This window comes from Neolamprologus multifasciatus, chromosome 22, assembly GCF_963576455.1.
Source record: "Neolamprologus multifasciatus chromosome 22, fNeoMul1.2, whole genome shotgun sequence".
Classification (NCBI taxonomy): Eukaryota; Metazoa; Chordata; class Actinopteri; order Cichliformes; family Cichlidae; genus Neolamprologus; species Neolamprologus multifasciatus.
Window position 1 is genome coordinate 25,144,109 of NC_140459.1, and position 16,488 is coordinate 25,160,596.

Below are 16,488 nucleotides of genomic sequence, written 5' to 3' on the forward strand. Positions count from 1 at the left end.
TAGAGCGCATGAGACTGCTGCTCTAGTGCTGTCGGACCTCCAAATCACCATCTTTGCTCTACTTCAATAGGATTAAAAGAGGAGAGTCTGGATTACCAAGAGTCACTGCAGAGATGTAAGAATAGAAGCTCAGACTGCAGGAGAGAACGCCACGGTAGACTAACCTGCTCGTGTGTGACCACACAATACAGCGGGGTCCTTAACCAGCAGACTGTTTATGCTGCTGAGCTAGACTTCTGGTGATTACCTGCAAGATTTCTGGATTTTTGGGCATCTGTTTCAGCAACTCTAATCTGGTGGAAAGGTGGGGGAAAGGGGGCGGGGTTAATGTAGCAGTAGTCCCCCAAAGTTGATCCCCTCTATCAACTTCGGGTCTTCTCCAAACTAACTGTAAGTACTGAAGGCACAAACATGCACTTGACAATTGGACTCCAATAATCTCATTACTGACAGGAATGAACTGCTCTGCAACCTGCAGGCAGTACTCGGGACAAACAGCACACAGAAACTCAGTGAGGAGGAGGAGGAGAGGCTGCTACATGGATTACAGGTTCTTTCTCACCTTCCTCTTGCTCACCTGAAGCCTCCTCCTTGTCCTTCATGGCGTCCAGGCGGACCTGTGAGTGAAGCATTTGAAAGCTATGTAACTTGGAGAACTATGATTACAAGTACACACATCAACATGTTTTGACATTTTGTTTGAGATAAATATGACGTTTCAGTGATCTGGTGTTACTGTTCTGATTTGGCTGTTTTGATTAGTTTTGTCAAGTATCTTCAGGCTTTCAGACTATAGCATGTCTGTCCACATATGTAGCACAGCTTCACATGAAGACCAGGAGGAACATTCAGAGAGCAGATGTCAAGATGATGCAGCTGCATTTCACTGCTGAAGATTGAAATAAAAGCAGAAGGAGCCTCATATAGCACAAAGGAGGAAATCCATTCTGTGCTCAGGTCCATGGGTTCATTTTGCAAAGGATTCTCCACGGAGGGTTAAAAATGTCTTTATTTACCATCAGCTTCATCTGAGCCCTCAAAATTGAGAAATTCTTCAACAGTTAACTTTTTTTTTTTCAAAACAATGCTGGTGATGTTTGAAACTAAATTATTTTTTTATCTATCCATTGTTGAATTTGTTCAGGTTTATTAACCAGTCATTTTTAGTGCCTCTGTAACGACTAATGAAGAGTCCGTGCATCCATAATTCACAAGAATCGATTGTGCTCCTAGAGGATTGTTCAGATTTTAGAGAAACTTCTTATGGTCACATAATGGCCAATGGCCATAATGACTCAAGGTCATATTTTTCTTTTCACAGACAAAATCTGTGAACTGTGATGGATGGTGAACCAGGTGAGCTGCTACATGATTGACATCCTGGTTTGCTTAAAACCAGCTCTGCTTAATGTGAAGAGTTGCTGCTTTAACAGTTGAAATCAAATTTTGATTATTTTGAGGGATGGGCTGTTTACAGCGGCATCATTTTGTTCTGCTCATCCAGAACCGAGAATTGACGTGTGTATTTATGTAAGTAAGTGTGGTTACAGCAGGTTAACTGTTCTTCCTATTCTTCCTGTTGATGATCCATAATTGGTGCCATAAACCTCAGCTTGTTGAGCAGCTGATTGATAACGTTATTCAGCAATTTTCATGTTGGTGTTAATGTACATAGAGGATGTCTGTGTAGGTTACATGCAGGTCATGAAGAGTCTAAGGAGCTTGGAAAAAAAACTCAACTGGACCTAAAGTTCTTTGAAGACGTTTCATTTGAGAGGCTTCTTCATTTCTAAAACCAAACGGCGGAGAGTCCAAGGTGATGTTGGGCAACTGGTAAAATTTATCGACCATCAACGATAGGCTGAGCCTTTCGCTGATCGTTTATAACTTTTTGAGTAACTTTGGTAATAATATTGGTTAAAGTCAAGAGAAGCAGTCAAGGGAAAAAATAATAGGGCTGTTTTCACGGCACCGTCTTCCAGCTACGAGCAAATGCACCCTCCTCAGAGTGTGCCCAAATGCAGCAATTCATTTACTCAAACTCATAACAGAAAGAAAGAAAGGCTATGTTCAGAAAAAAAACAAACATTTTATTTAATTAAAACCCCCACAATGGTTGGAAGGAAAACAAAGAGAAACTGGCTTTGTTTTGCCACTATACCTTTGTTTACACATTCCAGTGTTTATCTGTCGTACACGCTCGACCAAACAACAAATACAAAATTAAACAAAAAGTATGTTAAAAATTAAAATGTCTCTTCCGGTGAACATAACTTTAAGTCTTTTGTTCGATTTGGCGCATCTCAAATGAATAGATAAATGAATAGTCCAAAAAGTAGAAAAGAAAGGCAAGGAAGGTAAAATATTCCCTCTAAACAAAATGTATAAATTCTAAATGTACAAATCACTCCATGCACAAATATATTGCTCTCCCCATCAAAAAGTCTGCCCCTGCGCAAATATATCATCTATCGTCGGTTATTGGTCCTACCTTAGTCCCAGGTATTAAAACCCTAGAACGGGGTTGTCCCTTAGAAGGGTCGTTAATGAGGCATTTACCATGTAAGGTGTAAAGAAAGGCGTGGCTCAGTATGACTGGGAAGGATCTCAGAATGCATTGTAGATAGCAGACGGTGTAATAAGCCATCCTCTCTGTTCAAAGATGGTCATTCACAGTGAACATAGATGGCCTCGTTTACTCCTTTTAAATATCTGTCTTCTCACTCAAAAATGTGATCATTGGCATCCTCAAAAGATTGACCCCCACAAAAGTTCTTCCTGTGTAGATTTTGCAGGTTCACATTGTGCATTTGTGGCTTCTCTCTGGATACTCCCACTTCCTCCTACAAGCCAAAGACATGTGTGTATGTGTTTTAAAACACCTTTAACCTCTTCTGGTTGCTAGGAGACATGGACAGTAGTCAATGGTGGGATCATGGTTCCTGGCATGGCGAGCCTGCTCCCATGTCTATGGTGAGTTGACGCCCTGCCTTGTCAGTAATCCATCAAACAAACCCTGTTCTGAATGCAGAACTGTTGTTGGTTGCTGTTATTGCTAAGTAACCATGTGTTTCCCATTGTGAATCATCAGCAGCCAGTCACATGGCAACCCTCCAAGGATGGAGAGCGTCTGATTGGTCGAATTCTACTGAACAAGAGGATGAAGGACGGAATTGTTCCTGCAGATACAGGAGCACTGCTGGGACTCAAGGTGGCCTTCTTCTGCTTTGTTCTACTGCCTTTTCTTTTTACTATTTCTTTCGCTATTCTTCTCTTCATTCTCCTCTTTTGATAATACAGTTTGGTGCTGTGTGTTTGCAGGTTGTCGGTGGAAAGATGACAGAGTCTGGTCGTCTCTGTGCTTTCATCACTAAGGTGAAGAAAGGTAGTCTGGCTGACACTGTGGGTCACCTGAGACCAGGTAAACACACTGATTTTCCTGATAGGTCTTAGTTACTTTGTTCACTGAGTCAGAGGTTGCTAAAACTGAATTAGATGGACTCTACAATGTTATCTTTTCTTCTTTTCTGCTTTAGGAGATCAGGTTCTGGAGTGGAACGGTCGGTTTCTTCAAGGAGCCACATTTAATGAGGTCTACAACATCATCCTGGACTCCAAACAAGAACCACAGGTGGAGCTGGTGGTGTGTCGACCAATAGGGTGGGTCTCTGATCTCTCTGAGAGGCAGAAAATATTTCTGAGGTTGTTCTCTTCTCTTAGGACATCATAGTAACAGATTGTTGCTGATTCTATGTTCTTCAGAGATGTTTCCAGATCAGTAGAGAGTGCCCATGTCCAGCTGAACTCCAGTGAGTCTATAAAAAACAAAAACTACATCTGTCCTGTTCATTAAGAACTTCCATAGATCTGATAGTGGACAAAGTTCCTGCTGACTCAGAATTGGTCTATTTAATGTTCAGGTTCCAGTTCCTTTGACTCTCAGAAAGTTGGCCCATCCATCTCTGTCACATCTCCAATGAGCCCCAGTGTTCTGTCTGGACAGGTCTCGGTAAGTTTACCCAGCATGCACTGCATCGTAACACAGCCACTCAGCAGTCAGTTAATAGCATTTCCATGGTGATGTGTGTTTTCAGACAGTGGACAGGCAACCTCTGGTTCCTCGGATTCAGGTAAAAGTTGAAAAGGATGGCGTGTGCATGTTCATCTTTATTTACTCTGTAGTGTAGTCTTTTAGGCTGTAGATAAATGTATCACAGAAGAAGCAGAACAAAGTACTCCACTGCTTTTAGTGGTTCTGAGGGTATCCATTGTTGTTCTAAATGATTCAGCTTATGTGGCTAGAGACACAAGACAGTTCTAAAATGTGCCTTGTAGTTAAAGTACTTTGAGCGGTCGGTAAGAGTAAAAAAGTGTAATATAAATATGAGAACTTTACAGTATAGTTCTGTTAGCACTGTTCTGTTGGGTCCTTTGCTCTTCCAAAGAATTTTGCCTCCTTTAGCTGTGTTCCATAACTATTTTTCAATATCTATTCATGCTAAGGCTCCCCTGCAGTTTTGAGATTCTGTTTTGTACCTCTACTTTTTGCTTTGTAAAAACTCTCTAAGGTTCCTTCCAGGGGTCCTGACTCTGTTGCTGCTCCTTGGGGTTCCATTACAATTATGGGTTGATACAATTTTCTTCATGTCCCCTTTTGGTTATCATCTTACTGGGTTCTCTGTATTTTCTGTAGCAATCACCTGGTGTTTCACTGGGCTCAGCTGGTAATTGGTTATATTGTCTGTTTGAATTTGTAGGTGCTTTTGTTCTGCTCTGCTAACAAAACTTTTCTGCAGGGTATCTCTTGCTGATGACTGGAGCTTCTTTTCTTTGGTCATTTTTTGTTGTTCTCCAGGCTTCTTCTGTATTACTATGGTGTCCTAATGATGATGTTGTGGGTATTCTACAGGTGAAGCTATGGTATGATAAAGTCGGCCACCAACTGATTGTCACCGTTCTTGGAGCCAAAGAACTTCCTGCTCGGGATGACGGCCGACCCCGGAACCCATACGTCAAGATCTATTTCCTGCCAGATAGAAGGTGAAAAATCAATCAAAGACCAGTATTTTATGGCTCAGAGGTTCCTTGAAAAGTAAAACTGTAGAACTTCTGATATCCTTTAAAACCAGTAGTGGACTATTCTCTGTGATTGGCTGTTAGTTGTACCTTCCTCCTTTAACAGTGATAAGAGTAAGCGGAGGACAAAGACAGTGAAGAAGTCATTGGAACCTCGGTGGAACCAAACCTTCATGTACTCTCCGGTCCATCGACGTGAGTTCAGAGAGCGAATGCTTGAGCTGACAGTCTGGGACCAGGCTCGAGTCCGAGAGGAGGAGAGCCAGTTCTTGGGAGAGGTGAGAACCCATGAACAATACAGAACAATGGAGAGGATATGGAAAAAACTCATTAAACTAAGAACCTTTAACAGTTCAGTTCTGACCTACTCTGCCTTGCCTTGACATCACATCCATCACCTGTTCAGTAGGGATGGGTATTGTTTAGGGTTTATCCGATACCGGTGCCAAACCGGTACTTTTGAAATGGTGCCGGTGCTTAAACAGTACTCAAACCGGTGCTTAAAGAATGGAGAACACAAACTTTGTCCAAAAACCTCTCATGTTTAGCTGTTTTTAAGTAAAAAGATAACAATGTTAGCCTTTTCTGCAGCTATAAGGTTCAAGGTTCTTTATCTGTCACATGCATAGTTATACAAGTATAACACACAGTGAAATGTAACCTGACACGCTCCTCGACATGTGCAAAAATGGGGGGGTAGAGGAAGAACATTATATATATGGTATATACATTAAGGCATATGTATCACTTGGCTGGAAGCAGTGCTCAAACAATGGAAAAAACACAAACTTTGTCCAAAAACCTCTCATGTTTAGCTGTTTTCCACTTTTTCTTTGGTCATTTTAGCCTTTTTGGCCAGGGTGAAGGTAGTATCTGCCATCAAACAAGAAGACAGCCGCATGTAACTACGACGGTGTTTGCTAGTTTACCTTACATGTATTAATGTAATAACGTGGTTAGCCTACTCAATGTAAATTACACACAAACAACATTAAGCTATTCACCCAGAGAAGAACGGCTGCTGCTGCCATCATCATCCGTCATCATTTCTGCTACACTGGCAGGGCTAGGGGCCAGGACTCTCCTCTTTGGGTTTTTGGGGGATGTTGCTAACTCCGGGTCGATAACAGGCACCACACCCGCAGTAGATGTGCTCGGTGTGAGGTCTTGCAGCAAGCTATCAAATATGGTGCATTTCTCAACTTTTAAGAAAACGCTATGCGTCGCCAGGTGTTTCATCAGATTCAAGGTGTTACCTCCTTTGACAATATCACCTTAAAGCACTTGTTGCAGGCTGCTGAGTTTGTATCTTTTGCTGTGAAGTACAGCCAGACTTTTGACCACTTCGCCTTGGGCATTTTTATTCTGTACCTCTGCTCTAAAAGAACGTATGTACCTGGGCCCGCCTACTATCCTTGGAAAGGTAAAATGATTGGCTAGAATCCAAAGTGTATGATATCTCAGGAAAAAAAAAGCACCGAAATAAAGCACCGAAATGTGCACTGCTTTTCGGTCTGGTTACTACCATTTTTGTTAGATAATAATGGCACCGGATACCGTTACCCATTCCTACTGTTCAGTCCTGCAGTAATTATTCAGTTTTTATCGAACTATAGATCCCTAGCACTGGTTCATCTTATTGCAGCCTACATATCAAAATACCAATAAATGATGCATGTTGCTAGGCAACCCAGTGTGCCTTGTTGTCTTACATTACTTATTGGGGTCAGAATAACGTCCTCTGCAGTTCTGAATATAAGTGATCGCGATTTTTTTCTTGTCCCACACACCCCTAAATTCACAGATGATTAAACACATTTTCGGAAAAGTCATGAAGTCTGAGATGATGGAATTTTAATTTAACAGAATTTGAAAATGCCAAGGGGTCAAAGTGACCCCCTTTGTGATTCTAGTGTCAATTAGCACTGAAAATGTTAAAACAGGTCCATGTATTTGCTCCCTGTTCTTTATTCGTTCTCCTTTCTACATACTCTGTATATTCTTAGTGTTCTCTGTATGTTCTCTGTATGTTTTGCATCCATTCTCCTGAGTCAGATCCTGATAGAGATGGAGTCGGCTCTGCTCGACGATCAGCCTCACTGGTACAAACTGCAGCTTCATGACGTTTCCTCACTGCCACTGCCCAAAGCCTCCCCCTATCTGCAGAGGAGGGGACTGCAGGCTGAGCACACACACAGCAGCAGGAGGCTGCAGAGTAAGACACACACTCTCTCTCTCACACACGCACACACACAATAAACCTGTGTCACAACCTCACACAACAACATGTTATTTGATGGATCATTTGGAGGGATGCTCTCCTCTGCTGGGACTGGTAATTTCACTGTAGTTGATATATGCTCTGATCACTGGAAAATGAGTTCGTTGCTAAAGTTTTGTTCAAACTGGTTTGATGCTGACAGGGGAATAGGAGTTTTAGAAATATGTAAAAATTCCAACTTGCTGAAAGGAATAAATTTGAAACAACCCTGACCTTACCATGTTATAGAGTCAGAGGAGAAAGGTGAACTCTGAGATTTGTTGCGAAAAATTGACGAGAGTCAAATGAGTGAAGGAGTCCAAAACTTGACATTCATCTTTTTGCAGACTTAATGGAGAGTCCAGCCTCTGGTTGCTGAGGTAACCCTCTAATATGTCTATCAATGGTAGCCTTTGTTTCTGTTGGTAGTCAGCTGGTAGTAGCAAAGAAAAAGGGAGAAAAAACCTCGGTATACAGTCACTTTGCTTCACTAACACGATGGTCTCTGCTTGCCACGTTGCTGCTGGGCTCTTCCTACGTGTATGCCCCTGAAGTCAATTGTAGAAAAGCTCAAAATGAAAGAATGTTGGATTGGGCTTATTTCATCAGTGAATGTTTAGTCCAACAACCTAACATCCAGTCACAGCAGGGCAGGCCTCTGGCAGATCCAATCCAACACCAGTCCTCTCATTCATTTCTTTATTTGTTTATTATGCTTTATTGTTAACGTCTTCTTCTTCTTCTTTTTGTTTCATTTGTTTTTCTTTATTTTAAATCATCCACAACGCTTTGCTAGACAAAGGTCATTACTATAACTCAGGTAAAAACGTGCGCCCTCGTGTGTGTGTGTGTGTATGCACGAGTGAGCTTCTGACCCTCTGTTGCTAATGCTGACCTCTATGGCATTTCCCTGTGTGATGCTAAGCTATCCATTTCCTGTGCTATTTAGTATTTATAGTTTTAATAAGTCATTGATTGATAATTGCTGCACAAATATAGCCCTGCCTGATCATATTATAGTGATGTAATTAAATGTTATTTTACCAGGCAGAAAGCTCTCATGAAAGATATTATGTAGCCAAATCATGGGAGATATAGTTCTTGAAATATCTGTACCTCAGCTACTCAAAACTTGATGATTAGGGTTTGATCTTCGAGGGACTAGAACAGAACTAGCTGCCTGGATCCTGGAATGATTGATTAGAGCAAGTGCATCCAGAAGGTTATTGGGTTCCATATAATACTTGAAGATATGTCAAACTGTGCATGAAAAGGTTCTGGACAGACTGTTCAAAGGATTATTGGTAAATCTCTCAAGGGAGTTCTGGATCTTCTTGTGGGAGATCTTTGATGTTGTACCAGGAGGAGTCAAATGGACGTTCTAGGTGTAGGATGTTGAATATATGAACATATGGTCAGCCCAATTCAACTTCTTAAAACAAAAAAAACAACAACTAAGACACAGTTTTATAAGGAGTTTTATGGTTGGAAATCCTCAGGTGAACGGCTACAATGACCCAACCAGTGGTACATATCAGATAGCTGGTCAAAATGTTGCTTAATTTCGAAGGCAGATTTTTTTTTGTCAGTATTGCCATTGTAACCTGTAACTCTGTTTTAGTTCAATTATCCTGTGAGTTGGACTTCATTTATGTTATTGATAGCACTGTATGGCCCCGTGGAACAAAATATGCTGATATATCGCTGATCTGGAGTTCACAACAGAAAAATAAATCAGAGAACAGAAGTGATCACTGCATCATTGTTATAGAAATGATGCAGTGATCACTTCTGTTCTCTGATCTTTTGACGTACATGATAAGACAAATACTGTAGTTTTATTGCAGATTAAAGCATCAACTTGCTGTACTCCCAAATCTTCTCTGGTGGCATCTTTCCCTTTCTACCCTCACGTCCCATCTTGTTTTTCTAATTTTAGCTCTTCAGGTACCTTTTTTAGTTTCTTCTTCTGTTGTCATGTTTTGGACCCATCTCAAATCCCCAACACACAGATACTTACCTGTGTTGTTATGTCCAGCTTTATTTCTGCAGAGAGACTCATGTTAAAGTCGTGAGCATGGACTCCTCAGGACAGAGGAGGTCAGTGCTGCTCAAATTCCCACAGGTGTTCTATCGCTCTTTATATTTTTCTTCCAGCTGATCTTTGCTGGATGGGTTTTATTGCTCCACATTTCTCTTTAAAAGATGAGAGCAAGTGACACACTCATCTCTACTTTCCTCTTTGGAACTTTTGTTTGGATGTTTTTATGCTTTAACAGGAAGTTGACTTCATTTTGGTACACTGATACACACTCATGATGCCATCTATAAATGTTCTCTTTCTAGTACCTTAATCTCTCATGCAGCCACCTATCATCAAACTCAGAGCACTCTGCTTCACTTTTGGGACTAATACAGAAATCTTATTTGTGTATAAACATGCTGGCCTTTGTGTGGCCAGAAAATTATTAATTTCAGCATTCAGTCCGATACTCTGACTGCTGCTAAATTTCACGCATTTGTTAAAGGCTGATGTGGATGAAAAGGTCCTGGTCAAGGAGTTGTAAAAGGTTTAAGGGAGTCTGTGTGCAATATCAGATGAATGTGTCTTTTATTGCTCCTGCGTTAACTGGTTTGTCCTCTGGCTGTTCGGTCTGGAGTGTTAGATTTGTTAACCTTCTTGTAGAAGATTACAGATGAGCTGCTTACAGGCTTAAATGTCCTCCCTCTCTCCATCTGCAGGGTCTCAGAGGATCAGTGACAGCGAGTTTTCAGATTATGACTGTGAAGACGGCATTGGGGTGATATCAGGTAAACTCCATATCCCATCATTCACTGCAGTCTCATTTTAAAGGATACAGGAGAGAATACTAGCTGGCTCAATGGATTAAAAACATGCTGCTGTAAGACAATGGGAATCTAATCATTTTATAAGTTCCTCAAACTGCTTAAGGTAAACCATTTGAGGATTATGACATAAATGTGACTGCATAACTTGAGATTACAAAATAACTGAGTCAGGGTTGATGGCTGAACTCCTGCTCTGTTTCTCTGTGTGCAGACTACAGACAGAATGGGCGCGAATTCCATAGCTCCACCCTCTCAGTGCCAGAGCAAGTGATTTCTCCCAATCACTGCTCCCGTTCCGACATGGTCAGAATGAGGTCACGGTCACCGAGCCAGCCGCCTCCTCACAGGTAAGTATCTGTGTGTTGGGGATTTGAGATGGGTCCAAAACATGACAACAGAAGAAGAAACTAAAAAAGGTACCTGAAGAGCTAAAATTAGAAAAACAAGATGGGACGTGAGGGTAGAAAGGGAAAGATGCCACCAGAGAAGATTTGGGAGTACAGCAAGTTGATGCTTTAATCTGCAATAAAACTACAGTATTTGTCTTATCATGTACGTCAAAAGATTCTTGCATGTGAGAGCTTATTGGAGATAATTTATTGTGAGTTTATTGGTCTTTCCCCATAAAGTTATAAATATGTATTTCCATCTTTCTCTATCCTTATTGAGCTTATCCAAAAGAGTGACTATATGCAAATATTAAGTTTGTAATAAGTAACACCATGTTTAGGCTATTAAAACTCAGCTGTTCTCAAGTCGAGTTGAGTCGAGTCTGATGAAGTGCCTCAGACTTTGTCCAGGTGATCATTTACTGTGTGCAGCATTATCTTATAGTGCATATCTCCTATTTGTATCCCTTGGAAATCACAGGTAACAGGAGCTGTGCAGTATGTCTATATGAGTCAAAATGCTGTGGAAATAATGCCAGTGTGTTTATATTATCAGCGGCTGTGGATCGGGTTGAGCAGGTTGTCGAGCAATCGAAAGGTTGGTGGTTCATTCCCCAGCTACTCCAGTCGGTTGAAATTTCCTTGTAAATTATAAATGAAGTGGTTCTTATGACGTGCTTTCTACCTACTATTCAGACTGCAGTGATCGCGTCGGAATGTTCCAGTATCTTGCCCGAGGCGCTTTGGCGTGCAGGCTAGAGCAGACAGGGATCAACCACCAACCTTACAATTATTAGATGATCTGCTCTACCGCTCAAGCTACAGCCAACCTGAAGTCCAAATGTTCAGCAAATGTTGCACTATATTAAAGTTGGGTGTGAGACTGGATGAATGAGACTTGTAATAGAAAGTGCTCTGAGTGCTCAAATTGAGTATAAATGCACTACATAAGTACCAGTCCATTTGGCATTATCAAATAGAAGCCTAATAAACTCAAAACATTAGTAGCTAAATCCATATTGTTCAAGGGGAAGGAATATATAGTGCTCCTATGACTACAGAATTTTTGACTGGATAAAACTAGCTTGATCAAGATGGATTCTACCAAGTACTTTGGCTCTCATAACTCTTTCAGCATTTTCCAAAAATCCAGACTGTCCTTGATATCATTCAGACTGTTGGTTACCTCAGGGACTTCGACCATGTGTGGAGAATGTGTTAACACCATTCCCTGTTGTTTAGATGTTTTCTAAGAAAGTTAATAATCTTTGCATTGTCCACGGCTGTTTCCCACTCTAGAATTGTAGCACCATCCAAAATTGCTCTCATGTCTACATTAGCAAAGCTAAAGTTATGTTGGTCTGGCATGATGGCAGCCGTAAAACTCACATGAGTTGTTATCTTCCCTTTCCTGGCAGTTTCTTTTGCTATGCATTTTTTTGTCACCGGTTTACTGCTTTAAAAGTGTAATCATTAGTATTCGAGGTTTAATATGACTCACAGGTTTTTATCTTGAACTTTGAACTTGAATTTTTAAACCAATAAGCTTTTGAAGCCAGACAGGAAGTTGTCTTCCTAAAGGCATCATCCTCATTTTATCCAGACTTTTCTGTTCTTGCCATTCTGACCTTTGACATCTGGTTGCCAGCAATAACCCTCTTTACCCATTATATCGGGAGGACGCGGTGCGGCTGCTGCGGGGCTCCAAACTGAGCCGAGCATTGTCTGATGCCAGCCAATACAGCACCCCGAACAGGTAACTATGGTAACACTAGGGATGGGTATCGTTTAGGTTTTATCCGATACCAGTACCAAACCGGTATTTTTGAAACTGTGCCAGTGCTTAAACGGTGCTCGAACCGGTGCTTAAAGAATGGACAACACACACTTTGCCCAAAAACCTCTCATGTTTAGCTGTTTTTTTGTAAAAAGATAACAATGTTAGCATTTTCTGCAGCTATAAGGGATTTATGGCATCACTCTTGGCTGGAAGCAGTGCTTAATCAATGGAAAAAACACAAACTTTATCCAAAAACCTCTCATGTTTAGCTATTTCCCTCTTTTTCTTTGGTCATTTTAGCCTTTTTTTGCCAGGGTGAAGGGAGTATCTGCCATCAAACAAGAAGACAGCCGCATGTAGCTATGATGATGTTTGCTAGTTCACCTTACATGCATTAATTTAATAACGTGGTTAGCCTACTCAATGTAAATTACACACGAACAACATTAAGCGACTCACCCAGAGAAGAACGGCTTTTGCTGCCATCATCATCCGTCATCATTTCTGCTACACTAGCAGGGCTAGGGGCCAGGACTCTAATCTTCGGGTTCTTGGGGGATGTTGCAAACTCCAGGTCCGATAACAGGCACAAATACAGCCAGACTTTTGACCGCTTCGCTTTGGGCATTTTTAATCTGTACCTCTGCTCTAAAAGAATGTACGTACCTGGGCCCGCCTACTATCCTTGGAAAGGTAAAATGATTGGCTAGAATTCAAAGAGTGTGACATCTCAGGGAAAAAAAGCACCGAAATAAAGCACCAAAATGTGCGCTGCTTTCCGGTCTGGTTACTACCGTTTATGTCAGAACCAGTACCCATCCCTAGGTAACACACAGGAACATGCCTGATGTGAGTCATCTGGACATCAGCTAATCAGCATGCACCCTGCATCATGTAATATTGTTTATCTGCAAACTGATTATGAATAACCAGTAAACATGGTGTTGGACTGCAGCAGGTGTGTCAGAGTCAGGTAAACCCCACCTGTCTGCTGCTGCTGAACAGGTTTGAATCAGGAAGCAGGTTGCATACTTGATTAGAGATCTGATCCTTGTACAGGTTTTAGAAGTAGATTTAGTGATTTTCTTTGATGTTTTTCTACTAGTTGTTCTGCTTCTGGCTACAGTAGCAGTTAGATCTTGTTGGAGTACTGGGTGATGTACTGGGTTACAGAGATATTTTTGTGCTGCAGCTTTTAGTTCTGCTTTTGAACTGGTTTTGACATTACAGCTTAGAGTTGTAGTATTGCTTATACTGCCTATATTGATTGTAGTAGTAGTTATGGTCCAGGTTATAATAAGTATTTAGTTTTAGTGTCCCTGTAGAGCACTTAGTGGTACAGTTAATAGTACTGGTTGTAGAACAGCAGTTGTACTGGTCTGACTGGTTCTCTGACTGGACACTGCTTCTCCCTGTGTACTTACAAGGCCATTGAGGAGGATGTCGCTTGCCAACTCACTTGATTCCCATGACAGGTACTTCTCTATTAGAATTCCAGCAGTGGCAGTAGTCATAGTACCAACAGTAAAAGCAATGATCTAAGAAAGTGGGGTATTTTTCTGTCTTGTAATCCTTTTCTGTGTGTAAGATATTTTAATGGCCCTAACCACAGCTGGACAAACCACATCATCAATGGGAGCTGTGATGACTACAGGTGAGCCTTGGAAATTAGGATGTAGTGTTAGAGGTTGATGGCAGGTTCAGACTCATCATGTTTTGCAGTTCTGACGTCTTTCTGTTCTTCAGTCAGGACTTCATCCCTGATTTTCCCTATGAGCCTGACACCTACGATGAGGAACTACTGAGGTAAATGGATGAACATTTAAACAGATTGACTATTAAAAAGGTGGACATTCAGACCAGTAGTTGTGGCAGTAAAGAACAGATGTATTAAATTCAGATAATTTTTTTAAATACATATCTTATCAGGCAGCTGATGTCACTTTATATTTTTAGGTAAAACTATACAAGAGATTAAAACCCTACAATCAGATGATCTCCTGTGAGCAGCACTTGGCAACAGTGGAGAATGAAGAACTTCCTTCTAATTTAAAGATGTCAAACTTTTCATCGTGGGCAACACATAGCCCACTTTGATCTTCAGTGGGCCGGACCACTGAAATTCGCCTTACTGTCAATGTAATAAACTTAACTACACATTTTATCCCTGAGATATTTTAATGTAAGAAAAGGGATTCAAATTTCAAGAACAAATCTCAGTTTTTCTACATTTATAAAAAAAAAAATAGTAAATGAAAGAATTCTGTCAACACGACTGTTAGGGCTTAAATTGTAAGATGAATGTGTAAAATACAAGAAAAAGTTCTGGGACCTCATTGCCCAGATTGATGGAATGGAAACATTTTGTTAATTGACAGACTCAAACAGACAAAATACAGCTAATGTCCAAAATTTATGTCCTTCTTCACATTTTTGAAAGCCGCCCAGCGGGCCTGATTTGAGTCTTTGGCGAGCTGATTTAGCATACAGCCCTAACTGTAAGCTTTATTATAAAGGAAAGTTTTGAGTCTTATCTTAAAAGTAAATGGGCGGCCTGTGTCCTTAATCCAAACCTGGTCCTAGGCCTGATGGCTACCCCTTCCTGAGCCTGGTTCTGTTTAAGTTTTCTTCTTGTCAAAAGAGAGGTTTTCTTTCCCACAGTTGCCAAGTGTTTGCTCACCAGGCATTGTCTGGTTCTTAGGGTTTCTCTCTAATATTGTAGCATCTCAACCTTGCAGCATAAAGCACCTTAAGCCAACTGTTGTGAATTGACACTTTATACAGTGTCATGAAAAAGTATCAGCCCCTGATTTCTTTTTAGGAGTTACTGTAGCTCAAGAGGTAGAGCAGGCAATCTACTAATCAATATTGGTGGTTCTGTCCCAGGATTCTCCAGTCTGCATGCCAAATATCCTTGGGCAAGACACAGAAACCAAAGTTGCTCTTTGATGTGTTCATTGGTGTGTGAATGTTAGGTAGAAAGCACAGAAAAAAAGTGCTTGTGTGAAAGGGTGTGAATGAAGCAAGTTAATAATAACTGCTTACCTTGGCAGCAAGAATTGCATGAGCAGTGAGTCTTTTATATCACTGTGAAAGAATCTTAGCCCACACTGCTTTGCTGAATTGTTTTAGGTCAGCAACATTGGAGGATTTTCCAGCATGAACAGCCTGTTCAAGTTCAGAGCATCTTAATCTCATTTAAATGAGATTTAATGTCCTACAGGATTTTCTGGTAGAGAGCAGAATTCATGGTTCCATCAATTACAACAAGTTGTACAGGTCCTGAAACAACAAAGCAGCCTGAGATCATTACACTACCGCCACCATGTTAGCTTTATGTCACATGTAACATGACTCAAACCTTCCAAAAAAGTTCAGCTTTTGTGTCATCGATTCACAGAATGTTTTCCCAGAAATCTTAAGGATCATCATGATGTTTTTCGGGGAAATGTCAAATGAACATTTGTGCTCTGATGACACAGTGCAATGACTTTCAGGACATAAATGCTAAATTTCTATGATGTATATCAGGACAAGATTCGCAGTGCAATTAAAACTTGACTTGGTTTATTTACATTATGAGAGTAGTTATGTTTATGATGTAGCTACTGTCTTCTTACCCACTGGTTTCTGGAGTCCACATTTGGACTCAACTTTAACCGGCTTTTATTTTGTGATTTTTGTTTGGGGTTTTTTGGTCTTTTTGTTTCATATTTCAAGGATGAAGTGCTCATTTATAAACTAATTCTACCTAGCTCGGTTATCTAGCTGCATTCAAAGACTGTACAGGAGCATCACTTAGACCAGAGGTGTCCAAACTTTTTTCACTGAGGGCCACATACATAAAAATATAGGAGGGGCTGGGCCACTTACCAGAAATTAGGTATATAACCTTAACTTTAGTGTATTAAAGTTAGAAAAATCACTTAAAAGTGGTCAAATATGTTATATTGTTGAATATAATTAAAGACAAAACTGCCTTCATCACAGCTTTCCATAAATGGATCTTTATTGATTTATTCAGAAAAAGCTTTGGTAGCTCATTCTCAGAACAGCAGCCTCAGATTTCTTCTTAGACAGAAGATTTACAGCACAGAGAAAAAACAATAAAGGGGAAAATGGGACGAGTACAT

General features: G+C 40.7%; 1 protein-coding gene across 16 annotated transcripts in view; it reads left to right on the forward strand.

Moving 5' to 3' along the window:
- Nucleotides 1-16,488, forward strand: part of LOC146493580 (regulating synaptic membrane exocytosis protein 2-like) — a 55,079-nt gene that overhangs the window by 19,321 nt on the left and 19,270 nt on the right. For 6 of the 16 annotated variants that reach the window (XM_085149491.1, XM_085149492.1, XM_085149490.1 and 3 more), the window contains 17 exons: nt 2,906-2,973; nt 3,092-3,211; nt 3,322-3,421; nt 3,537-3,660; nt 3,763-3,809; nt 3,921-4,009; nt 4,095-4,130; nt 4,910-5,040; nt 5,183-5,354; nt 7,132-7,291; nt 8,133-8,156; nt 10,079-10,147; nt 10,398-10,533; nt 12,224-12,331; nt 13,783-13,830; nt 13,944-14,009; nt 14,102-14,161. In XM_085149491.1, coding sequence (XP_085005617.1) covers nt 2,906-2,973; nt 3,092-3,211; nt 3,322-3,421; nt 3,537-3,660; nt 3,763-3,809; nt 3,921-4,009; nt 4,095-4,130; nt 4,910-5,040; nt 5,183-5,354; nt 7,132-7,291; nt 8,133-8,156; nt 10,079-10,147; nt 10,398-10,533; nt 12,224-12,331; nt 13,783-13,830; nt 13,944-14,009; nt 14,102-14,161 — 1,558 coding nt within the window. The remainder of the gene's footprint in view (nt 1-2,905; nt 2,974-3,091; nt 3,212-3,321; nt 3,422-3,536; nt 3,661-3,762; nt 3,810-3,920; nt 4,010-4,094; nt 4,131-4,909; nt 5,041-5,182; nt 5,355-7,131; nt 7,292-8,132; nt 8,157-10,078; nt 10,148-10,397; nt 10,534-12,223; nt 12,332-13,782; nt 13,831-13,943; nt 14,010-14,101; nt 14,162-16,488) is intronic. The other 10 variants (XM_085149487.1, XM_085149498.1, XM_085149488.1 and 7 more) reach the window with 6 other exon arrangements.